The 27,250-nt window shown below is 38.3% G+C and overlaps 1 protein-coding gene across 1 annotated transcript; it reads right to left on the reverse strand.

Moving 5' to 3' along the window:
* Nucleotides 1-2,965: 2,965 nt before the first annotated feature.
* On the reverse strand, nucleotides 2,966-27,069 carry LOC122665237 (cleavage and polyadenylation specificity factor subunit 2). The gene is made up of 18 exons (XM_043861327.1): nucleotides 26,825-27,069; nucleotides 23,948-24,116; nucleotides 22,609-22,705; nucleotides 22,159-22,285; nucleotides 21,941-22,056; nucleotides 21,736-21,830; nucleotides 21,509-21,660; nucleotides 21,220-21,277; nucleotides 21,017-21,124; nucleotides 13,177-13,429; nucleotides 9,831-10,015; nucleotides 9,350-9,442; nucleotides 6,694-6,792; nucleotides 6,373-6,504; nucleotides 6,227-6,271; nucleotides 3,603-3,767; nucleotides 3,231-3,305; nucleotides 2,966-3,136 (listed from the first exon to the last, which is right to left on the reverse strand). The coding sequence occupies exons 1-18, from the start codon at nucleotides 26,971-26,973 to the stop codon at nucleotides 3,035-3,037; spliced, it is 2,220 nt and encodes a 739-aa protein (XP_043717262.1). The 5' UTR covers nucleotides 26,974-27,069; the 3' UTR covers nucleotides 2,966-3,034.
* Between the last annotated feature and the right edge of the window lie 181 nt (nucleotides 27,070-27,250).

Raw genomic sequence — 27,250 nt, forward strand, 5'->3', positions numbered from 1 at the left:
TATGGTGTGAGTTCGGTGTAATGTATTTTATTTATTTAATTTTTTTTTTTGAACTTGGTATAGTTAGATGTCGTATCTTTTACGTGTTAAGTTTTCAGGCCTGCACTATAGTGCACCGCAAGATTAGGATATTATAGAGGATTTTTTTTTTTACAAATTTATCTCCTATTTATAAATGGTTGAACATACCACCTAATGTTTTGCGATCCCCTGTGAACACCAATCGAAGGATACCTTATTGACTATGTCTCAAGAAAAACTCGGTTTGAAAATCTATTGACTCATGGGTTTAGTCCTTAGATATGACTTTTCAAGCAAGAAGAGGATAGTATAGACATCTGTAAATAAAACAAGATTTTAAAAACCAAATCGGATGCAATCGATTTTGATCTGAATCAGTTCGAAACATATTGGAATTGACCAGAATCAAGCCAAACCCTAGAAAAGCTATATGAAGTGGTATTCAAAGTGGCTTAAATTGGGATCGGGTTCGACCGATTCCTTATTTTAAAACCCTGTGTACATGGGAGGATAGGTCATTATGGGATCCCAATTGTGGGATTCCTTTTACCCATGCTAAAAGGAAACTTTTGCCTAATTTCATAGTGGGAGAGTTCCCGAGGACACCAATGTGGAGGGAATCTCTTATACTTTTTTTTGGGAAGTGAGGGAATCTCTTACTCCACAATAATGGAGTGTGGAGAACAGTATCATTCATATAGGACCCACATAATTAGGACAAAAGAGAGAAAACAATAAAAAAAATCCATCGAAAGAACTTGATAGCTATCCGACTTAAAAAATAATAGTGACATGATCGGATCAGAATTTGGCCCACATGAGTTGTGCCCCCGCTCGTGACCCGCATCAAGGCTTAAGGGAATTGGTGAAGTTCCCTCAAGTAAGGGTGTCAAAATCAAACTGAAAGCGAATGGAATTGTTTAATAAATGGTTCGATTTTAATTTTAAAATTGAGGCCGTTTAATTAAATGGTTTAAATTGAATCGAACCATTTAACACTCTTAAATGTACATAATGTGTCAAAATCAAACAAAAACGTTTAACGAAATCAAATTGAACCATTTAAATCGAAATCATGAAATATTTAATAAATGATTCTTATGGTTTTAAAATTAAGACCATTTAATTAAACGATTTAACCTGAACCAGACCGTTTAACATCCTTATCCTCAAAGGCAACCTCTAGGCTCTAATAGGGGTGTCGATTCTAAGCTCGTACTTGTAGAATCCACCTGTCTTCAGTCTTGACCAATGAAAGCCTGAAATCAGTCTGACACATTTATGAACCGTTTGTTTTACCCTAATTACCCCATAAATTCCTTAATTTATCTCAAATATACTCCTTTCTAATCTCTTGATTAATTTATCATCTTGCATCATGTAAGCTATATATAAATGAGTAAAAATATAAACTTGATAATTGAGTATTATTGCATTATGAAGTTGATGGGCAAAAAATAAATGGAGCATATAATCAAGGCCATTTATATTGTTTGAAATGCTATCAAATGTATGTCCATTGAGAATGAAGCCCATAAAACTCCAAATAAATTTGAGATTTACTTATTAACCATTATCTTAGTGAAGAACATTTTCTCAAATAAATTCTTGTTTCATCCCAAAGAATTGAATCTCATTAAGAGCTATATGGACCAAACTTGAATAGCCCAATCATAACTAACCCATTTAGTATGAGCTTGTTTATAGGCACGTTTAGCCCATTTATACTCCCCTTAGTAAAAGACCAGTATCCGATCGACCACTTATAAATAAGAGCATACCTAACCTATGACAACCGATTACTTAAACAATCCGATCACAGTGCAGGATCCTAAAATAGGGGGACTGATTAGACTTGACTAAAACTGACCGATTGACACCCCTAGTCCTCTAAGATTGTGACATGGAGCTAATCCTTGGTTTTGGGATTGGGACTGTATCAACAGTATCAAATTGGTCGGTATTGATCTAGTTACAGCTAAATCCTGCTGGTTTTCGACCGATTCCACCTTTTGGAAACCTTGGTACAACCTATCTCTTTTGAAACTGTGGGCCTACTCATGTCCATCCAACAGTAAATGGTTAGTTTGACCGTTTGATAAGAGTCCCAACTCCCAACCCAATGAGTCGAAATGGTTGGCCATAGGACCCCATTCCTTTACAGGGCTTGTTCCATGTAAAAGGAAAATAGTACTATGCCACGCCAGGCACATGGGATGGATGCAATGATCACCCTGCCCCCCTACACAGGCTGCCCATGTGTTTGGGCGCAGCCTGTGCTATGGCACAGAGAATATTCTCCCTTAAAACATTCACAAATAGACAAAAGAGAGAACCAAAGCAATTAAATAAAAATTTATTTTGAGCCAATGGGGTAAGGTAGGATAGCACCTATGTCTATCTCTCTCTTCCTCCCGCACGAACCATACTTATCAACTTACAAATCTGCCTATTTTTTTAAATTTAACGCAAGGAGAAAAAGGCGGCAAAATTAGAAAAAGGTAATATATGCCCATGACGTCAGGCACGGGAGCCTTCGAGATCACAACATTATTATATTGCTCTGCTTCTCCTCTAGGATATGAATCTGGTATGTTGAAATGAAGTTTTGAACAAACAAAACTAAGCTGTCTTTTTTTTCTCTTAAATGTACCAAAAAAAATTAATTATACACTTAACTGATGCATGGCGCGTTAAAGACTCGAACAAGCAACTTCCAATAAGAAGCACCACTCGGGAATAACCATTGCCCTGTCCTGTACTACTTGCCGTTCATATGCTCTAACATTGCAGTAAGAAGGCCTCAAGTTTCCCAATTTTTTAAAAGAAAAAGAAAGGGGTACAAAAAACGTTGGCATTTCCAAAAATCCAACGCCATCAGAGCAACCATCAATTTTCAGTAGATTGGAGATGGAAACTATGGGAAGCTGAATCTTTTTCCTTTGACATTCATTTGGACGAGTTGAGATCTCCAATTCCACCTCCTTCACACCAAACAACACAGCATCTTGATCTACAGCAAATAGAACTGCGAATAGAGATATTCACGGATCTTGTAATACTCTTCAGTTAAGGGGCCCTCAAGGACTACTTGCTGAGTGCTAGTAACTCCACCCTAAAAGATTATTCCGCAAACAAACCATTAAAAAAAGAATGAACAGAAGTAGAAGAAAGAAAATGATATTAGCAAACCCTTGGAGACAAATCACCTTCTGGGTGGCATCTCCAATCTTCCGCAGTGTCACATACTCCCCACATCTTAAGGCACCCCCTGCAAATTCTACCTGAGAGAAGCATTAACAGTAAGAAACATTAGGTCTCAGGTATCAGGGGAAACAACCCCATATTTATCTAGGTTGGAACGTAAGATTCTTGCGTCCGATGATTTCAGGGATTGCCTCCAAGACCTGGCCCAACATCTGAGCATGGTGGATTAGCTAACAGTGAGCCACATTATGTTATCTTCAGAGGGAGCTCCCTGTATTCATTTGAAGCAAGTTGGTCCTACCCCTTTTTTTTGCCTTTTCTCAGGATCCCACTTCGTTATGTACTTATTTGAGCAAGAATGGAAGTCTGAATACCTGTACACCCTTGCTTGCAAGAAACTGCTTGAAATCTGCCAGCTTTAAATCACCAACAAGGACAGATTTATGTGGAGGTGGGGTTGAAAGAGGAAGCAGCGACAGCATGCCACTATCTGTCTTCCCTACTTCAGCGTCAATCCAAGCAATCTCATAGTCCCCCAGCTGTAATTGTACTATCACATCAGATGGCTGCCTGTGTGTGTGTGAGAGAGAGAGAGAGAGTGAAGGGGGGGGGGGGGGAGGTTACTCAGATAGTTCCTACATAATAGTGTGTGTATAATTAAAATTTAATGAAGTTAATAAATACCTAGTGTCATCATTATGTAACTGACAATCCACTAACCACCTCCTCCTGGTTTTTATTAGTAATTTTTGTAGCTTCACCAAGGGAAATTTTGAAACCCTTCAAAGGAACAACACTTTCAAGAAGCCTTTTGCACAAAGAACATTAACGGCCAACTAACAAATGAATGAAAACAGCTTCTTCTTCTTTTTTCCTGGGTAAGACAGATTGGTAGAAACCTCAATTCAATGGATCCCACCTGAAAATATGTCTATGCCAGAAGCAGACTTCTCAACTGGATGACAGTTATCAATTCTAAAAAGACTTGTTGAAATTTCATCTCTCAGATATTTAGGAGATCAGATTGTTTATCATCTGTCAGTCTTTGTCACCAAAATGGGGATCCATTCAACGGCGGACTGGTGATAGGGATCCTAAGTCTAGAAAACGAAAGAAGAGGAATAAGAGCTGAATTATTACCTACTTGTTGCAGACCAAATTTGTGACCTTTTGATTGTGGGTTCAATGGAGTACTTTTTGGAGTTTATGCATATATCTTTAAGTAGGGTTTACCAAGTAGAACGACTGATTACAAGGGTTTTGCAAAGGATCAATGACTCAAAAGTTATTTTCAGTCAAAGTTGTATTTTGAGGCAAATTCGTAATTTAGGGTGCCTGAAAAGGGTACTTTTGTAATTTTAAGTTTGGGAAAATTTCTACTTTCTTAAGGGAAAAGTATCTACTTAAAGCACAGGTAACAAGTTATCTACCAAAATGAGTAACTAATTACTTGGACCATAAGTAACTTACTATATATATAATGTATGGGAAAATCTTGTTGTAACCTTAGTTTTTTGCTCCTTGCCTTATTCCCAAAAGTTATTAATGTAGGGGTGATCTTGTCATTTCACATAGACAATGACAACTTTTGAAAATGACATGATGACAAGTCACTTTCAACTTATTTTGAAAAGCCTTTTTTACCCATTACAAAAATAACTTTTGGGAATATAAGATAGGCAAAAAAGTAAGGTTACAACTTCTTAGTTTACCTATTTGGTGACAACAAGATGCACCCTATATATAAACACCCCTCTATAGGTGTATTTAGAACTCGGAACCTTCTTTTGATTGCCCCTAGTCTTATTCCCAAAAGTTCTTTAAGTTAGAGGTAAAAAAGGGTTTTCAAAATAATTTGAAAGTGGCTTATCATCATGTCATTATCAAAAGTTGTCATTGGCTTTGCACATTTTTCAAGTACATATGTGAAATGACAGGATTTACCCTCATTAAAAAAAAATTATACTGAAGGTGAAAAAGCAAGGTTATAAACTATTTGACATCTTAAGCGATGTCAATAAGAAAATATTGTTTGGAAAGAAATGAAGTGCATGACTACTGCAGTATGGATGCCCCTTTGAAGGTGGATCCTTCAAGCCTAGGTGTATTGCTAGGTGAATTCTCTTTTTTCTCCTCTTTTCTTTTCTACTTTCTGTTTTCTGTATCCATTACAGCAGTTTCTTTAAGCTCTGGAACAGTTCCTTTTCACCACTTCTGTACAGTGCACTAATCTCTCACCAAAAACACAGCCCTAGCCATCTCCATCATTTCACATCTTCATCCTTTCATCAACAATCAATACCTACCTAGTCTCAACCTAAACCCTAACTTTCTCTTTTCTGTATACAATTTGCATGAAGGTCATAAATGGCAAAAGAGCTAAAGAAAGAAACAGAAATGAGAGAGTTGTAATCCCAAAACACAAAGCATATGATTGAAACTCCAAATCAATAAGTGGCAAAGAATTCCCAACATGGCTGTGATCCACTGAACACCATCTTTTGCCTAATGATCTGCAATATCATTCGCCGATCTTGGCTTCCAATTGAATGAGTAGTTCATTTGGCGAGCCATAGCCATGATATGCCTGATAATGTGAGAGAAGTTTCTCTCTCTTAGTTCCATTAAAAATTAAGTGTAGTTGTGATTTGATTCTACCACTTGGACACTGTTATGGTAGAACAGTAGTTCTACATCAATCAGAGACTTCCTAAATTTCTGCATGTTCTATTGTTAAAGCTCTTGCAATGAATGGTTACCATGTCATCAGTTACTTACTCTCCACCTCTATCCTCTGAGCACGACTGAAGAAACACTCAAATGTTTATCTAAACACTAACATCAATGAAATTCTCGGGTGAACACTATTAGAGTCGAAGAGATGACCTACTCCACACACACACAAGGGTGGGGGGGGACGAGAGAGAGAGAGAGGTGAAGAGAGGGCAGAAATAGACAATACAAAGCATTAAAGCATAAGAGGTTCATACTAAGATACCTTCTTGAAGAGCACATTACTCATCAGCCTCTCAGAAAGTTGCACCTACCATTCATACAACAGACCCAAGAGGAAAAAGGATAAATCCAGGGTTATCAAAATACTGCTAACCCACAAAATCTTAAACAGTTGTCGATGGCAGGTACCTTGTATGCACATAAATCTGAGGTGACATCAATTGCTTCCCCAATTTGAGGTGCATAAACATGGGGGCAAACATGTTTCAAGCAATGTTGCTTCAAATGCTCTGTAGCCTCTGCTGTTCCATGCACCAAAACCTTCATATAGGAAAACACATTGTGAAGTTTATTTCTAATGCAAGTGATGCATTACAACCAAAGAATTGAGTACATGAAAATTGCATTAGGTAGAAAGCCTACAAAACTAGTAACAATGGGGAGCCAAATAATTACGGATGATACTGTATAGTAAATCAACATAAAAAAAAAAAGAAAGAATGTCCATACAAGCTTCAATGGGGCCACATGTGCAAGAATTGATTTGATTGAACGGCCATCAGAACGACCCTCAAAGTCCATGTAAACAAGAGAACACTTCACTTGCACCTGAAACAGAGAAAAACGTTAAACATTCATGGGTGATCAGAGAAATGTACAGCACTGCAACATATTTATAGTTAACAGCTTAAATGACAAGGAGATCGATAAAGGTGTTGTTGTAATATGGGTATAGGGGTAAATCTGTCCATAGGGGCATTATTGTACTTGTACCTGTATGTCACTTATTATAAATAAAGTAGGGCAGTCACAATAGCAGTCTAATCATTTCTCATTCAAACATGGTATCAGAGCTGAGATCCACCTTGGGATCCCAGCCGCCGTCTCTCTCTCTCTCCACCTTCCACCACTGCTCTCGGTGCGTCTCTCCTAGGCCACTGAGGGCCAGATCCTTTCTGTTTGGATTCTCAGATCTCTCTTACACAATGATTTGAGAGACACTCTATGTCTCAATTGATTTCATCAGAGTTTTGGGAGCTAGATCGATTTTTTGTGAGGGTTTTGGAGCCTGGATCGACTTTTTCAGGGTTTTGAACCCTCTACCGACTTTTTGTCAGTTTTTTGTGATGATCATCGATCCCTTCAAGGCTTCATCTCACTTTTGTCTGTTCTAATCTGTCTCATCAACCAGAGTGGTAACTATGTTGGCCGACTCAACTGCATCAACTGGAATTGAAGGATCAAGTCGTGGGACTCATAACGATTTCCCTTCATTCCCTGTTAGCTCTGCTCGATTGGATGGGAGTAATTATTTGATGTGGTCTCGCTCCTGTTACCCCTCCATTGATTCACGTGGCTATGCAGGTTATTTGATGGGTGAAACTGGAAAGCCTACTACTACTGATGCTTCACAAAGGAAGTGGAGTTCTGATAACTCCTTGGCAATGCTTTTTCTTATCAACTCTATGCAACCTCAAATTGCTCGAGGTTATCTCGTATTTGATACCGCAGCCACGACTTGGAAAGCAGCTTAGGAGTTAGGACACATACTCTTAGGTTGGGAATGATGCCCAGGTTTATGAACTACACAAGAAGCTTCATGAAACCAAGCTGAAGAACCTAACTCTTTCCCAATACTATTTTGAGTTGCGTAATCTGTGGCAGGAACTTGACTGCTATGACACCTTCGAGGAAACTTGTACTGCCGATGCTACTGCCTTCAAGAAATGAGAAGATAAATTTTGAGTTTATGATTTTCTGGTTGGGATGAATGTTGAGTATGATCAGATACTTAGCCGAGATCCTTTCCCTACGTTGGAGCAGTCTTTAGTCTTATCCATTGATCCAGTTGGAGGACAGCCGCGCAATGCTATGTTACAGCCCACAACTCTGGAACGTTCAGCTCTACTTTCTAGGTCCACTCAACCTAAAGGTGGTCGCCCTCGCTCGAGTGATCGTTTCCCTTCTTATAAGGAACCAATCAAGTGTGACAACTGTGGTAAAGACAGTAATACCAAGGATTTCTACTGGAAGCTGCATGGCCGACCTACCTCCTGCTCACGAGGTTGTGGCCGTGGTCGATCCTCCCAAGCTGCACATCACACTGAGGTTTCTGAACCTGTATCTGCCAGTACCAGTTCCTCTCTTTCTCAGGATGAGCTTGCTATGTTCAGGCATTTGATGACTCGTTTGGAGCCTTCCACTTCTCCCGCTTCCGCCTCTACATCTACTCTGGTTTCCTCCGACTCCCACCTTGCCTACTCAGGTATTCCTTTTGGTGGTCATTGTGCATCGGTTGTCTCTCGTTCTTGGATTATTGATTCTAGTGCCACTAATCATATGACTAGCTCTTCTAGTCTCTTTTTTCAGTATTCCCCTTGTTCTAGTAAAGACAAGATTAGGGTGGCTGATGGTTCCTTCTCAGTTTCTAGAAAGGGTTCTATCATTTGTTCTCCCTCTTTATCCTTAGCATCTGTTCTTCATGTTCCAGATTTTTCTACTAACCTTCTTTCTATTAGCCGTCCTACCACTGATCTGAATTGCAAAGTGACTTTTCCCCCTTCTCATTGTATTTTTTAAGATCAGGTGATGGAGGAAACGATTGGTTATGGTAGTGATTTTTTTCCCTTTTCATTGTATTTTTTGTTGTTTTCAGCTTTGTTACACCATGATTCACACCCAGTTTAATGCTACCATCAAAATTCTCCGTGGTGATAATGGCAAAGAATATATGGAGAGTTCCTTTCAGTTTTATCTTGCCACTCAGGGGATTATTCTAATAAGTTCAACGAATTAGGGCAACAGCATATCTCACTGAAGAAAGGACAATGACAAAGACAAACTACCAAAATATTTATTATACATGATCATGGTACATTCAATACCTAATGAATGAAATAGATCTTATGAAACAGGAATCAGAATGATCATGGTGTATTCAAGTTCTAACTTCTAATGCATGAAGTAGATCTCATGAAACAGGAACCAGAATGATCATGGCGTAAACCCCATTCAATAATTAACAAGATTAATTGATTCACACTCACCCAAACACAACTGTTCATTTAATTCATTGATTTCCCCACTGATTGCACTTAAGTTCCAACCACAACATGGAGACAAAGCATCTTAGGGTGCAACAACTAAAAGCTGTAGTTTAACTTACAGTCAATTCATTTGAAACAACTTTTGAAGGCTTTGAATCAAGTATCAAGTTAGCAGACCCTTCATCAAGTTTCCCATCCAAATCTCCACCAACCTAAGACAAAATGTATAATATCAGTAACTTATTGGACACATCATTTAAGTAAGCTAAAACCATAATATAATACTATATTAAGATATTTGCCCCTTCCACTAGGATATTTGCAGTAAATAGACTAATAAAAAATGGAAACAAAAGATTTGAATGAAGCAAAAAACTTCATACCCATTAACTCACTGTTAGTTAATGTTTCAGCATATGAACAATATCTATTATTTTTTAAGGTCAATTATGGCCATATCAACTCTGATATAATATACAAAATGAAGTTACAATTCTCCTAAATTTCAGAATCAAATGATAACATCAAACCAGGGAAGAGACATCAAATATTATGCTAGAGCACACACAACAAGAAGACAATTGAAAAATGTAAACTTACCCGCATTGATATTTGGTCCATGTCTTCTTCCTTAAGTACGTAATCATCAGGATTAATGACCTCCCCAAAATCATCCCATTCAGAAAAGTTCTCAAAGAAGGGAAACATCGGGGAAACACTAGTGGATGGAGGAACAAATCCATCAATGAAGATGTCTTGGTGTCCACCACCATGTGGACCAGTCACTGCAAAGTATATCAAGAAGTGAATTTATCTATTTTTTTTTTTTTGGGACAAGGCAGGGGTTAAACAGAATGTTATTTAAAGAGAAGGAATCAAACTAAGCATGTGTTGTATTCACAGCAAAGATTGCATGTATAACATCCACACAGTGAACACACAGTTGCAGAGAATTACTGATGCAAAGGGAAATGTTGTTTTGCCTACTAAAAATATCTTTCATCGAAGAAAAGAATATGAAAATGAAAAAGAAAATCTTCTATGGAACACCTAGCATAAATACAAAATGCTGGAGCACACAGAACATGCTTGAGAATGCAAAATGAGCATAGCATATCTTAGGTCATCACAGAATCAACAAACGGCCAGGCCAGCTTGACTTCATGATTCATCCTCTTCGCATTTCCGGTTTTCGAACGGGTAGGAAAGGGCCAAAGCCCAACCAATTGATTTATTAATGGATATTGAGAAGGGCCTACCCCAGGGAATGTTGGCTGGGAAGCGAGGGTTCCTTGAATAAGGAACTGGATTCATTTCCATGAAAGACATACTCTGCCAGAAAATTAGTAACACATGACAATTTTCTGAATATGGTTTGAAGAAACAATGTCAAGCAGACCTGCATTTCACATGCATCGAATGTATGGTAAAAGATAAAACTTGAGATTACCACATATTATTGATCAGAAAGGAACAAAAACAAGTTTCATGACATGAAAGGATCAAATTTCCTAAAATTTATTTCAAGAATGAATTTTAGATTTATCAAAAAAAAAAAAAAAAAAAAAAACTAATAAATGCATATAAAAACTAATAAATGCATATAATCCGGAGTTCCGGAAAGTGCCCTGAACACAACAAAGAACTTATGTGTTTGCCTATTGTCCAAGTTTCACATGGTAAGCGACTCAGGTGGGTAACTATAGCTATCATTTTTTGTTCTCTCCCAAATTATTTTTTACTCCACATAGCCCGTCTTTCTTGTATTATTTTTAAACAACCGAAAAGGAAAATAACAAAAAATACTTTGAAGTGACCATTGAATCATCTAATATTAATATTAGTTCAATAAAGCCCTTGATTTCTTATTTTCTGTAATGGAAAATATCCAACTACATAAATACATTCAACTAAATGCAAGTCCCCAAAAAATAATCCTAAAAGGAAGCAGGTCAGGTGGAATAGATAGAGGAGGCAGATCCGACAATTGATTTTTGCCATGCAGCATGCCAATTGAGAAAATTTGTACCATTGAAAGGAAAGTAGACACCCTGTATCGGTCAGGTGTCACATTTGGGGCCCTCATTCAATTCTATGGCTCACCATCCTTTCAACCTTTTCTCAAATATTTAAGGGTCCAGAATCATTCAAATCTTATAGAAGTCTGCTGGTTAGATGCAATAGCAGCAGAATATGGGTGACGAACTGACGATCAATCGCAGCAAATTAGTAGGTCAGAATGACCTAAAAGTAGGGTTGAACGACCTTTCAGATGGGGGAATAGTGTCCCAAAATCTTAAAACAGAGTATCGCATTGAATCACCATCGAGTTTAAAAAAAACTCTTAAAACAGAGTATCGTATCAACTGAAGAGGATCAGCAACTCTGATCAGTCAAGAATAACTATCAAGTGTACCTTCAAGGAAGACCAACAAACCCTTGAAAATAGAGTCATCCTCTGACCTGATATGGAATAATTGAAGATCTCAAGAGTCATCAAAAAGAGATTTCCAAAACTTGCCGCCAGGATTGTAGATCACAGAATATCAATTGCAATAGATTAGACACTCCATGGAAGGTAAGATACAGATAAAAGGGACCCTAGTTTAGCATTGAATCACCATCGACTAGGGCCTTAGGTAGATTGAATCAGCATAGGATGCTGCAACCCAGAAACTGGGACCTCTTAGAACTTCAAAACCAGATCAAGTGTAGTTGAGTCTGATTATTGAAGCTCTGATATCATGTAACAGAGTATAAACCAATAGCACCAGTAACCAAGGCTTAGACAAAGAAGAAAGAGAGACGATGGAAGAAGAGAAGAATGCTGCTGAACCACGATAGACTCAGCTTAGAGATCTATCGTGGGCTATATTTTTTTTATCTTTCTAACTTACAATCATAGTCTGAAGAGGAAACTAATCATATCTAAATAGGAAACTTATTCTAACTAGGGATAACAACTAACTACTAACAATTAACTCCTACTAACAATCAAAAACATAAAGCAAAAGCAATATACCACAATAGGGACACTCCCTCTATTGTGGAACCACCATGGTACACATAAAAGATGTACCCCACAGTACAACTTTAACAGTGAGGATCAATATCCATCACAAATTGTCACATAGTAAATATGGGGGAGTCCATGTTTTTGAAGACCCACGCACCTATCTCATGGTCATTTGGCCTCAAAAAAGTAGGGGGAAATATCTAAAAGTGAGTCTAAAGTGAAGAAAAGTTACAACAATGGCATCAATTTCTAACGCAGTAGAAGTATGTGGGGCTAGATATCATTCTAGCTCAAACGAACCCTCGAATACACAAGGTATAAGACAATCGAAACTAAGGAAGAAACGGCTGGTTTCATAAAATTCAAGATGAAGATTACAAACTCCACGGACAGCCTTGAAAACGAAGGAAATTTCGGAAGAACGCCTTGGCTGAACCAGCTCCGCCCTATTCACTAGTAGATCTCTGTCTCCCATTTCCAAAAACATGTTATAATGGCGAAGCAGACAACTATAGGAAAAGCTATGCCGCCCGGAAGTTGGCCCTTAGAAATTTAGTACTTTCTGCCAGTCCAGGGAGTCCACGAACTGTGCTGATATCTCCTCTACATCAGTTTCCATTATCATGAGATGCATTCTTGTAATATATGAAAATTTAAATCCATTTCCCATGCTTGTTTCAAGCTGAAATTATCACAAGTATCCAACTGGACCTGTCCATGTCTGCCATGTGTCCAGGAAGCATAACCTTGCGACGGTACCAAATGTTACCAACAGTTTTGACATTGCTTTTTCATCCCCCAAAAAAATTATAAAAAGAACTTTCCAAATTTTGATAGAAGTATAAAACAAAGAGGATTGTACAAAACAGGATACATTTATAGGAGAATCTAAAAGAATACAAAACAATTACAATTAATGCATAAGCATACCATCTGAATTGACTCGGGTATTGTTTGCATCAATGACCATTGGATCACCCAAATTAGCATCAGACTCATGAGATGGTTTTAAATCCTCTTCCTTGCTAAGACTAGCTTTTAGAGCTTCCTCTTTTTTAATTCGGTTTTGTTCTTCTTCATAAGCTCGTAACTCCTCCCCAACCAAAGGAACCCTCTTGCTCATGGTGACCTTTACTGCTTTAGGTGGTGGATCTGCTTGAAGCATGCGTGCTAACGTCGCAAACTGTATGGATTTTAAATAAAAATATCAGGATAGGCATATTTTAAGAGCAATGACAAGGGAATACCAGCCAAATTCATGGAAATTAAATTGTCCAAATATACATGCATCAATACTGAAAAAACAAATAGTGAGCAGTGAGCTTATGCATACTGATGACACACCAAAGATGGAATGTGGCAATCACAACAGCAAATAATAACTATGCATAAGCAATACACACAGAAAGACTTTTTTGGTTGCCTAGCTAAATTTTCATAAACCAAGAAAGAAAAAGAAGATAACTGTAAATACTGAAACCTGCTAGCATCATCCGAGTACATGTGACAGCCAAATAAATAAATTGAGAGGATAGCATTCAATTTCTACATTTGAATACAAAGGGGGGGGGGGAATTAACCAATCTATTGACTTGCCTAAATGCTTAGTTGGGATAAGGCTATGCTGTTGTTGTTGTTGTATTGACTATCTAAATGATGCCCTAAATCATCGTCAATTCCATTCTGATATTTGATAACCTTCAAAACTAAACTGTTGGAATATGGGTATTCGTGTGACATGGGTCGACCCATGATATATGGTCGACCCATGGGGTGTTTTCTTATTCTAGTAATTATTTTCTATTCCTAGTTCTATTCTGATTATTATTACAGTCAGTTAGTTAGAGTTAGAGTTTTATTTGTAATTGGTTTATTCTTGAACTTCTATTATAAATAAATCGTGGAGACATACCACATTGGTAAGCCATTCAATTATTTCTTCATGGTATCAGAGCTGAAAATCGATACCTAAGAGATAAATCCCGCATTCCAAAACTCGATCTCCCTCCTTGAGATTGATTTTTTCCCTCATCCATCTTCTCCCTTCACGATCGATTTCCGCTAGATCGATTAACTCAGTTATTCTAAAACCCTAAACCCACCGAGACCCTTCTTCTCTCTTCTCTTCTCAAGTCACCACTGTTTCATGGGGACGGTACTTTGAGGTGATCTAATAATGATCTAGTACCTGCCCTAGATCTTACCTCCTTTCTTTTATCCTCTTTTATGATCTCCATACAAAGTGAGATCACTGTTTGAAGTTGAAGACCTGCAGATTTTTTTCTGTTTGAAGATCTGCAGATTATTTTTTCTATTCGAAGACCTGCAGATTTTTTGTTTGAAGACCTGCAGATTATTTCAGTTTGAAGACCTGCAGATTATTTTTCAGCCACTGCAGAAGATTCTGCAATTTTTTTGAAGATTCTCGGTTATTGAGGCTCTCGGCATTCCAGGATTTATATTTGGTTTTCATCTTATTTTTTCCTGCACTATCAGATTGAAACCATAAAGGATCCAATCAGCTACACAAAGCCGAGACTTATTTCTTTTGCAGGGATCAATACCTGCACTTTTCATCACATCATATTTATACTTTGGATTTTTTGTGATTGATAATCTTTTCAGTATGCCTGATTCAGATGAGTCTACCACCACCACTGGCCAATCTTCTACACAAGGGAATCATCATGATTATCCCTCTTTTCCAGCCAGCCCAGTGAAGCTCGATGGCACTAATTATGTACTCTGGTCTACATCAGTCTTCCTTTCCATTGATTCAAGGGGCTATAAGGGATATATCTATGGTACCACTGTCAAGCCAAGTGAGGCTGGTTCATTACAAGATAAGTGGAGTTCAAGTAACTCCCTGGTTATGTCCTTTCTTCTTAGTGCTATGACTCCTTCCATTGCCCATGGCTATGTACTACTTGATTCAGCCGCCAAAATTTGGAAGGCTGCTAAAGATACTTATTCCCAGATAGGGAATGATGCACAAGTTTATGATATTCAAAGAAAAATCCATGCAACCAAACAGGGTGAACTTACTTTATCCCAATACTACTCTGAACTCCGTAGTCTGTGGCAAGAGCTTGACTACTATGATAACTTTCAACTTGATTGTCCTTTTGATATTACTAAATTTCAGCATAGGGAGGATAAATTCAGGGTATATACTTTTTTTACTAGACTTAATGTGGAATATGATCAGCTTCGGTCTCAAGTTTTGAGTCGTTCTCCTTTTCCCAATTTGGAGCAAGCCTACTCTATGATACAGTTGGAAGATACTCGTCGTTCCACCATGTTACCACCTACACAGCCAAAGAGATCAGCTTTCATTACTTCTAGGGGTAGCCCTTCTAATACTGGTACACGTTCCTCGTCTGAGAAGGAACCTCTTAAATGTTCCCATTGTGGAAAAGAACGACATACTGTGGATTATTGTTGGAAATTGCATGGTCGGCCATCTGACTCATCTGATGGTCGTAGTGGTGGTCGTGGTCGAGGCCGTGGTCGTGGTTGTGGTGGTCGTAGTGGAACACAAGCCCACCTTTCTGAAGCTACTAAAACAGCTCCTACTACCACGCTTTCTGTAGAAGAACTTGCTGTCTTTCGTCGTATGATGACCAACTTTGGGTCCCTCACATCTTCATCTGCATCTACCTCTACCTCGACTGTGGTTCCCTCTTCTGAATCCAACCTTGTTCTCTCCAAACCAGTTATTTCTTTTGCTGGTCATTGTGCTTCGGCATTAACTCATCCTTGGATAATCGATTCCGGAGCCACTGACCACATGACTGGTCAATCTAATTTATTTTTTCGCTATTCTCCTTGTTCTAGCAAAGATAAAATTAAAATAGCAGATGGCTCTCTTTCCTCTGTATCAGGGAAGGGAGCCCTCCATTGTTCTCCTTCTTTATCCTTGTCCTTTGTTTTGCCCTAAGTTAACTTCTAATCTGCTTTCTATCAGTAGTTTGACATCTGATCTCACTTGTAAAGCTATTTTTTATCCTTCACATTGTGTCTTTCAGGACTTGGGGACAGGGAGAACGATTGGAACTGGTAAAATGCGTGGTGGCCTTTATTTGCTTGACGATGATCTTATCTCTAGTACTGCTGCTAAGCCTGGCCAAGCTCTTACTGCTACTTCCGCTAACCATCATTCATCTGAATTGCATCGATGGCATCGTCGATTGGAACATCCACCTTTAGGAACATTAGCTAAAAATTTTCCTGCTTTATTTCAGCATTGTAATCCTTACTCTTTATTATGTGAGGCTTGTGTTTTTACAAAACAAACTCGTACTATTTATTCTAGTTCAAATAAAAGATGTTCCAAGCCTTTTTCTATGATTCATTCTGATGTCTGGGGTCCCTCATGCACATCCTCTATTTCTGGTTTTAAGTGGTTTGTCACCTTTATTGATTTTCACACACGCACCACTTGGGTTTATTTAATGCGACACAAAAGTGAAGTGTTTTCCTGTTTTAAAGTTTTTTATAGCATGGTTCAAACTCAGTTTCAAGCCACCATTCAAACTCTCCGGAGCGACAATGGTCGTGAATATTTAGATGGGGCATTTCAATTATTTCTTGCTAATCAAGGTATTATTCATCAAACCAGTTGCGTTGATACTCCACCCCAAAATGGAGTGGCTGAACGCAAAAATAGACATCTTGTTGATGTAGCTCGCTCTATTATGTTTGAAATGCATGTTCCTTTTCATTTTTGGGGCGAGACTGTTTTAACAACCGCTTATCTTATCAATAGAATGCTCTCTCGGGTCCTTGACTATAAATCCCCTCTTGACTTTTTAAAGGGGTCTTCTTCCTATATTATTCCTCCCAAAATTTCCGGGTGTGTTTGTTTTGTTCGAAACCACTATGCCCATGGTAAACTTGACCCTCGTAGTCTCCGCTGCATTTTCATTGGTTATTCTCCCACCCAAAAAGGATATAAATGTTACCATCCTACATCTTGTCGTGTTTTTGTGTCCATGGATGTCGTTTTTCATGAAGCGGTGGCTTTCTTTCCCTCCTCGGCACCTCTTCAAGGGGAGTCTATATCTACTCTAGAAGATGTGCCGATTACTATTCCTCCTCTACATGAACCTATTGATGACTATCATGTACCTTTAGATGATGATGTCCAGGGAGAGCAGCAGGTACAGCCAGAGAAAGACTTTAGTCAGCAGTATTATCGACAAAAAAAAGGGCAACGACAGCCCACCACTGCAATATTACCACACCAAGAGTTGTCCTCTGAACTAGGACCGAATAACACTTTCTCTGGTAATATTTCTGATCCTTTAGATTCTGCTCCTTTGGATCCTTCTACTATTATTTCTAAACCATCAATTGACCTACCCATTGCTCTTAGGAAAAGAGGAAAAGGTCTTGTACGCAACATCCAATCTCACAGGTTGTTTCGTATGAGTCTTTATCCCCCTCATTTCATGCATTTGTTTCCTCTTTATCTTCTGTTTCCATACCACAGACTTGGCAAGAGGCATTTGCAGATACTAGGTGGAAAGAGGCCATGGTCGAAGAAATGTAAGCTCTTAAGAAGAGTGGTACATGGGACCTTGTCACACTTCCACCACAAAAGAAGACTGCTGGCTGCAAGTGGGTCTTTGTAATTAAACAAAAAGCTGATGGAACTGTTGACCGTTTTAAAGCAAGGCTGGTTGCTCACGGATTTACTCAAACATATGGGATAGATTATTTGGAGACTTTTGCATCTGTTGCCAAAATGAACATTATCAGGGTAATTCTCTCTTGTGTAGTGAACTTAGGATGGAGTCTACAGCAACTTGATGTTAAAAATGCCTTCCTCCATGGTGATTTAGAGGAAGTATATATAGATGTTCCTCCTGGGTTCTCATCTGTTACAACTCACGGCAAGGTTTGCAAACTTAAGCAGGCTTTGTATGGTCTGAAACAGTCACCACGTGCATGGTTTGGTCGCTTTCAGACGGCGATATTGACATTTGGTTATAAACAAAACAATGCAGATCACACCTTATTCATCAAGACATCATGCAGCATTATTACTCTCCTCATAGTATATGTCGATGATATAGTCGTAACTGGAAATAACCCTGCTGAAATTTCCAAGTTGAAGACTTATTTGGCTAAGGCATTTGAGATCAAGGATCTAGGCATACTTCGCTATTTTCTAGGGATTGAAGTGGTCCATTCTTCTCAAGGGCTATTCTTATCTCAACGCAAGTATACTCTAGATCTTCTTTCCGAAATTGGCATTTTAGGCTGTTCTCCTGTGGATACTCCCATTGAGGCAAATGCTCGTTTCTGAGACATTGATGGTGAACCAGTGGGCAAAGGGAGATATAAGAGGTTAGTCGGGCGACTAATTTATTTATCTCACACTCGGCCTGACATTGCCTATGCTGTGAGTCTTTGAAGTCAGCTCCTGGTAAAGGAGTGTTATTATCCCGTCATGATCATCCACAGATTAAGGCCTACACTGACTCAGACTGGGCTGGTTCTCATGATCGAAAATCCACCACAGGTTACTGTACATTTGTGGGTGAAAATTGTGTTACATGGCGCAGCAAGAAGCAAACAGTGGTGACTCGTTCCAGTGCAGAGGCTGAATTTAGAGCTATGGCTCTTGGTATTTGTGAGCTATTGTGGCTCAAAACCTTGTTACAAGATTTGAGAATTCCTATTACTCTGCCTATGCGACTCTACTGCTACAGTAAATCAGCAATAAGTATTGCCCATAATCCAGTGCAGCATGATAGGACGAAACACATTGAAATTGATCGTCATTTTATCAAGGAGAATCTGGATGATGGGACTGTTTGTGTTCCTTATGTGCAATCTGGAGAACAGTTGGCTGATGTGTTCACCAAAGGATTAAGTGAGAAAGTTTTTCAACCTCTAGTGTGCAAGTTGGGCATGACTGATATCTATGCACCAACTTGAGGGGGAGTGTTGGAATATGGGCATTCGTGTGACATGGGTCGACCCATGATATATGGTCGACCCATGGGGTGTTTTCTTATTCTAGTTATTATTTTCTATTCCTAGTTCTATTCTGATTATTATTACAGTCAGTTAGTTAGAGTTAGAGTTTTATTTGTAATTGGTTTATTCTTGAACTTCTACTATAAATAAATCGTGGAGGCATACCACATTGGTAAGCCATTCAATTATTTCTTCATAAACCAAAATAAAGGAAGAGAAGGTACCTTAGCCAGGGCCTGAATCATCCAGTATTGGTGAGAAAAGAGGAAAAACTGTATCAAGAGTAATACCTTAGCCAGTATGACGAGAAGATCTTTGACACATTTTATTTCATAATTTCAAAAAGACCCATAATCATAGACAATACCATTCTAGTGATCCAGGGGCATAGCTTGTCACATTATTCATGCTATGAGCATGATGCCCTAGAAGTGATGTTAGTCATCAATTAACATGCCACCATAACAACTGTTATACCCTCACTGAATTATTGCTGTAATGCTAAAAAATCATTGTTTAATAATTTGTGAATTACTTTTCCCAATTCAAGCATATGCTAGATCATATATTAAAAGTGAGATATTCCCAAAAAAAAAAAAAAAAAAAAAAAAAAAAAGAACAACTAAAATAATGGCTGTTACAACTGCCATAAAGCAACAGTCAAGATCCATCATTACCGCCATAACTTGAAATCTCTTAAAAAGATAGGGTTATTTATTTATTTGGGTAATAAAAGGGATACTAACTCCACACAGAAAAGGAATTCCTTCTATTAGCATCAACCAGTATAAAGACACCAACTAATTTCCCAAATTAAATGAGGTCGCAGAAAGAGAAAATTTCAAGCAGCGCACAAACATGGCTATCCAGATAACACCTTAATGGCTGAGAAAAGGAACTTCAAGCAGCACCAAAGTTTGTACAATTGAAACCAGAAGAAACTCAATTGTTTCCTCCAACATGCACAATCCAACATTTACCTATCCGACTCTCACAGAATCCCCAAAAAACCCCAACACCACCCCCAGAGAGAGAGAGAGATCCTATTTACAGGCATGAGTACAGCTGCATCTAACTAAATATTAAGAATATTCTTGTTTTTCAGTTATGCATGTTTGTAACTACAAATATTTATAAATGCAGTCGTGCTGCACACATTTGCACATCAAATATGCATGGAGCAAATGGAAGATTAAAAATACTGAGATTGTTACAACCACTTATCCCAAAAGCTCGAGCTATTAAGTAAGTGCGATAACAATCTATATAAACACCCCCCCCCTCTGTACGTGCAGGCCCATACACACACACAGCTCTGCAGGTGACACCATCACATGACACCAAGGGTCACAAGGCATAAGGGGTATGACACACAAACCCTTCACACTTACCAAGGATCGAACACCCAACCTCCTGGCTCTGATACCATGTTACAACTGCTTATCCCAAAAGCTTGAGCTATCAAGTAAGGGCCACAACAATGTATATCAAGTTATCAACACGACAATATATATCAACAGAGACTTTACAGAAAATTTGAATTATCCTATGCCTAAACTCAACTCAGCTTTATCCCTACTAAATGGGGTCGACTACATGGATCCTATGCCGATCAAAAAGAGATAAAAAGGATAAGTCTAATCCATGTCCACAAACAAGTAAAGAATATAATGAAGGAGAAGCTGATATTTTCTCTCCTTCTCATCCCATAATATCTGTCAGCAAAAATTTATATTTTTAAAGCCACTAGAGTGGAAGATAGACCTCATACAAAATATACCTGGCCTCTTTCTGTAAAAAGCACGAGATTCTTGTTGTCAGTAGCCCATTCGACAAATATGTTGTGAGAGAAACCCACTTCCAAACTGGCCATTGATGCTAGAACAATCTAAACAAGGTGAATCAGTACACTATGTATGCATGTACATATGTATGCAAGTGCATTTGTGTAGGGGTTGGGGGGGAGAGAGAGAGGATCCTGACCTTTGGACCATCTGGCATTTTCTCAAGATCATTCTTGTTGATTAGGAGGGTGACGTGCCTGCAATTATTGACAGAAATGGCTCTTACTGTTCAGAAGAAATAGTGGGGAAAAAAGGGAACAATTTAGTGGGTTCAGCATTTTAAGTACTTCCCAACTGTTATTTAGTTATTTACCAAGATATACCTAAAACAAATACGGATAGGAGCAAGAAAAAGGACTTCCAGGTAGCAAAGAAGAAATATTGGCAAGGACGCAATCTTTGGAAACTATAACAAAGTCATTGCTTACCTCAAAAGAAAAGCATTATCTCGTGTGTGTTCGAAGGACTTTCCTATAGAATCACTCATCCACTCAAGGAAGCTTTTAACATACTCAATTGTGCTTGATGCAACATACGTGAGAAAAAAGATGGGATAGGTCAGGTGATGCTGTGCCCAATGCTGCCATTTCAGCCAAAATCATCTTTAGAGTTCTGAGAAATTTAACTTGAAAAAGGACCACAGGTTCAAAAATACCTGTTCCAGCATCAAAATAAGTTCCAAGACTCGTCCAGCTGTATCAACAGGAAGTAGTACATTTCCATCTGCCCTTAGAGTCTTCAGTATGGCATCTATACGAAAAAGAAAGCATCCAATAAAGAAGAAAAAAAAAACCAAGTGAGCATTTTCACAGATGTATATTATTTCAAAGAGTCAATTATCACTGAGGAAAAGGGAATACCAAGAAACTCTTGATCCCTTTGGCGTCTAGAAGGCTGATTGTTCAAGGCATTGTAGGCATCTGTTATCAGAACAGCTGGTCGAACAAAAGATTCCAGGACAGTTCCATTCAAGTGCCTGATAAATATTTATAAAAAAGAAGAAACGTCCGGTGAGCATTTATTGTACACATATTTCCCACTTGGATTCAAGTATTTGGAAGGAGGAGCTGCATATAACCTTTCCTTGCGATGGTTGAAGTCAACAGCATATATTACATCTTCCCCATCTTTTGTGATCTTCCAAACTGTACCTCCCAAAAGATGCCCAGCCACATGAGGGGCAATAACAATTCCTTCACCTTTGCCTGTACGAAATTGTTAAGTTGAAGGAATCAAATGGATGAATTAAGAAGAAAATATAGAAGAATGGTTTATAGAAGAGCAGTAGTTTCAAAATATCTCAATCTCAGACCCACAAGCAGATCCACCTGTGTCATAAGGGCAGTGCATGTGCAAAGGAGCTAGGCCTGCCATTAATTAAGTTATGTCGTGGTCCTTAACGCACCACAAGTTCAGCACAAATGAATCTGCTTGGATGACAGAAATACATATATTCTAAACCAAGTATTCCCCTACCAGATCTCCTATTTGAATAGGCTTTTTAAAGAGGGAAGATTTTGACACCTACCAGTTAGATGATGGTTCTGAGAATATGTCAATTTGGTCACATTTTGGAAAGCGGAATCAATATCGTCTAGAGTAAACAAGTCAAATTCTGATACTTGCTGCAATAGGAAAGAACTCAGAAAGGTCAGCAGTGTCCAAATCTAGCTCCTCAGATCCAAATAACATAAGCTATAATGAGATATGTAAAAAAGATAAGAAAAAAAGCTAGCCAAAGGGCAGAATCGTGGGTATGTAAAAGAAGGAAGAGAACCCATACAAAGCCAAGCACGCAAAAAGGAGCTGATATGATGAGGAACAATTACAAGGCATTCAAGTTCAATATACAAAACAATAGTTGTAAACACTTCAGAATGAAAATTCAACTGGTACGGAAAAGAACATGTTTATCCTTTGAGAGTAGAAAAAAAAAATGCTTAACTGCACAATGCAAGCATCCCAATCCACTATCTCTCACCTTCAAAGGCTCCAATTTCAAAGGTTAGGGGAATGGAGAAGATTCAATGCTTCTTATGGGCGACCAGTAAGTTAAAACCGAAACATTGTCAGTTGGCTATGGGTTTCCCAATCAAAGACTATGATATTTAGGTCTTCAACAAGTGAGCACTATGAGCAAAGCACTCTATTTCAGAATCTTGATTCTTGATAAACCATTACAGAATCTATGTTTCATGAAATTTCACAAATCCAACATCATATACTTCTTTACGTTGTTTAAGTTCCAAAAGCAAAAAAACACAACAAACACAATAGACACAGGATCTGCATGAACCTTTCATTGTACTGTACAATTATAAGATAGGCATCTAGCTCGACAAATCTCATTAATAGAGCTAGGAATGCCCAGCCAAAACTCAGTAGTCAACAGAGTTGTCACGTCACCAAGTCGAGCCTCGGCGACGGCCAGGCACCTAGCTGCCTAAGCAATGAATAGGCAAGCACCATAATTTGACTAAAATATGCCCGGTATGCCAGTACACAGGTAAATTTTTCTTCTTTTTCTTCCCCCTTCTTCTCCTTCTTTGCCTTTTTTTTTCTTCTTCTAGTTCTTCCCCGTTCTTTTTCTTTACACCTTTTCCCTCTTCTTTGACTCGACCTGCTCTAGGCACCTAGAGATACAAGGTGATCACTCGCCTTAGGCATCTCAGGGCTCCTTGTCAACTAGGCAGCACTATGCAATTATGGTGGTCAGTACAGGCCAAACACATCTTCAACTTCTATTTTTTTTCTTTAAGAATAGTAAAGAATTTCCAGATAGTTACATTATCTAGAAGGAACCACCTAACATCTCATGATTGATTATGAAAAAGTGCAGACATTGGAAGGACGGAAAGAAACTTCACCTTTCGTGAAAGATAATGATCATACATTGTCAAGAGGCCTAGTCTGTACACAGGCTCTGTTGAGTAAACTGGAGCAGAAAGTCCGAGGTGTTTCATTGCATATGGCAAAGCACCAAGATGAAGTGTATCTGAATGTGATAGTAAAATGGCATCTATTGTCGAAGATACCCTGCACACACAAGCTATAATTTCAAGGAAATTCCACAAATAACATTGTACAATGGGGCTTTTAAAAAAAGCTAAAAATAACGGTGGCTCCTTTTTTTTTTTTTTTTTTCTATCTTGGTAAAGCTGACAAAGATATGCATGCAATGAAGAAGGCATGTTCACCTTCCAAACACCTGCTAGGTATCCCTGTGCTCTGGTCTACCGACATTCCTCCCTGACTTTCTGTTCAGGCTCAATTTGGGCCATGTACATAAAATATTCTTGCACCATGTGGCACTCTTCTATTGACATGGATTCCAGCTATCAGCCACCAAGGTGTGAAATTGGTTCGTGTTGACATCTCAACTCAAATCAACTCAACTCAGCCTTATCCCAACTAGATGGGGTCGGCTACATAGATCCTTTTTCTCCATTCAGCTCTATTCAAAACCATACTTGTTACTAGTCCTAAGCTATGCATGTCTTTCCTCACCGCTTCTCTTGGAGTAATTTTAGGCCCACCCCTAACTCTTTTAGTTTTAGCTCTTTCAATCTGAATCAAATAACCCCTCCGCACTAGAGCATTTAAAGGCCTCTGTTAAACATGTTCATGCCACCTCAAACAACTTTCTCATAACTTATCATGTATTGGAGCTACTCCTAAATTAGCTCAAATTTGTTCATCACGTATTTTATATTTTCTTGTTGACATCTATAGAACAAAATAATGTCCAACAACGAAAAGGTTAACCTAGGTTCTGAAATAATCACAAAAGACAATCACCCGATATTGTGCCTACAGGTGTGGACACAAGCAATGGGTAGAATGCACCATTTCAGCATTTCATGGGTTCCATCTAGCAGGTCTCTATGCCTATGACTGACCTAATCTTTTGTACTCCATGTCTTGGTATACTATACTACACACTTTCACTCTTAAAAACAAAAAATAAAAAAGATGATATCCACAGGAGGATAGAATATGGAAATTAATTCACTGTTTTGTCCGTGAGGAAAATATGTAAAGCCATAATTTTAGATACCTACACCTCAAAATGAGGGGAGCACATGAAGCAAACACCTCACACTAGAGCTATAAAGATTGGATTCAAATCATATTTAAGCATATTAAAATTCAATCTGAGCCCTGTCATATCTGATAAGTAAAATTTGAGGTTCAAATTCAATTGGATTCTGATCAGACTAGGATATGTCTCCCCTTAAAGGAATCAAGGTATTAACAAACAAAAACATTGAACGTCCTTAAAATATATTAAAACCTGGCAATGACAACAACAATTCTAAGAATTATGAATATTATCAGATCGGATCTTAAGGGGCCATTGCTGGAGCAATAGTAAAAGGTTCCAAATGCCATCGAGTCTTGAGGGTGGCCACTGTGAGAAAAAAACTGTAAGGTTACGACTGTCTCCAACTCACCCCTCCCATGGCCCCACATAAGCTGAACCAACACTGGGTAATGGCCCAGATTGGATCTTAATTGGATCAGATTGAGGTACACATGAATTCAATCCTATTAACAGCACAGATCCACCTTGATTGGTTCATGGTATACGTGAATACATCTGGGATCATGATTAGATCTTGTGACACCCCTACCTCATATGGTTACACTTACACCTAGAGTTTTGCTTCATTTTAAGGGGTTAAGCTTCATAAATTTCTCAGCAGTAGGATTGTCATTACAAGATTGAGACTTCTCTCTCTTTTCTAAATTTTAATTTAGGTAACACATCAATAACTACGTTCAACAAGTTTAGGATTTTTAAACTCTTTGGCAGTTAAATTTCAGATGAAGTGACTTTGGCAGTTCAATTTCAGATGAAATGACTATTGGCAGTTCAATCCCAGATGAACTGACTTTTGGAACTATTTTAAATGATAAAACTTAATTGAGGTCTTTGAGGGACCAAAATAATAATAATAATTGAGGTGTTTGCTTATGTGACTGAATTCGCTCTGTCATGTCATGGTCAAACAGAGCATTTAAATATAATCATCACTGCAATTTTTTGGAATTTTCTACGGCCCCGACTTTCTTTTATACGCTGTATTTGGTGACATATATTGGAAAGTGTATAACAATCTGGAACAGACTAAAGTTTTTTTTTTTTTTTTTTTTTTTTTTTTTGCAAAATAAAATTTCCATAGCCTTGAAAAGTGGAGCATGTAATCAAATAAGAAAACTGCCAAGAACCAACCATAAACAAGCAGATAGTACATTGAACATACAAACGTAACATACCCAATACTTTCTACATAACCTTCAATCCTTTTCAAATAAATAAGAAAATAACAAATAAGTAGGCTAAACTCGTACAGATTCTTTGCCCTTCTTTAACTACAATTATGAAAAGTAACAAATGCAGAATCCAATTCTTTCCTATTCTTCTACTGTCATTTTACCAAGTAACAGAGACTACAGAATGTGTTAACGAAAAATTTTCACTTGAGTTCAATTGCTTCGTCTGCCATCAATTCATCCTTGTTTATTTGTTTAGTTTCCCCAATAATAGTTTCCACTTAAACAAACAAAAATGCGTTAACGAGAAACTTTTAGAAAGGGTTCAATTGGTTCGTCCGCCATCAATTCATCCTTCTTTATATGTTTATAGTTTCCAGGGGATGAACAGTATATAACAAGTTCCATTTCTACTTAAAAGAAGGGGAAAAAAGTTTCCGTAAGAGAATAATGGGGTAGGTACTGACTTGGCAAGGGGTTGAAGAAGATTGGTGTCGAAGAGATCATTCCATCCGCAGTCGACGAGGAAGTTAAACCCATCAATGGAGAGCAGATAACAGAGAGGACTTTCGCTGTAGACTCCACAGAGTGGAGTGACCTGAACCGATGTTCCCATTTTGCACAGTCGCTTGCTTCTTTTTTCTGCTTACTGGAAGCTATCAAGCAGGAGAACTCAGAAGTGTAAAGACCGGAGAGAAAACGCAGGGCCTTGTAAGGGTTTATCTCGAGGCCTCGAGGGGGGATATTTTGGACCAAGTCTCTTATTTTTATCTGAGTAATGCGAGAGTGGTCATTTCTTCTTTTTTATTTTTTTTGGTAAGGGGGAGTGGTCATTTTCAACCCCTCTATTAGATGGAATTGTGAAAATTAAAGAGCTGGCAAATTGAGGGGAT

Source organism: Telopea speciosissima, chromosome 6 (assembly GCF_018873765.1).
Source record: "Telopea speciosissima isolate NSW1024214 ecotype Mountain lineage chromosome 6, Tspe_v1, whole genome shotgun sequence".
NCBI lineage: Eukaryota > Viridiplantae > Streptophyta > Magnoliopsida > Proteales > Proteaceae > Telopea > Telopea speciosissima.

What these genes read in the sequence shown, in the direction of transcription:
- LOC122665237 (XM_043861327.1), bottom strand. Translation starts at nt 26,973, where the DNA reads ATGGGAACATCGGTTCAGGTCACTCCACTCTGTGGAGTCTACAGCGAA. An exon ending in TTTTTACAGAAAGAGGCCAG is followed by an intron (nt 13,430 to 21,016) that starts GTATATTTTGTA and finishes AAATCCATACAG; the next exon opens with TTTGCGACGTTAGCACGCAT. An exon ending in TTGTTTCAAATGAATTGACT is followed by an intron (nt 6,793 to 9,349) that starts GTAAGTTAAACT and finishes TCTCTGTTTCAG; the next exon opens with GTGCAAGTGAAGTGTTCTCT.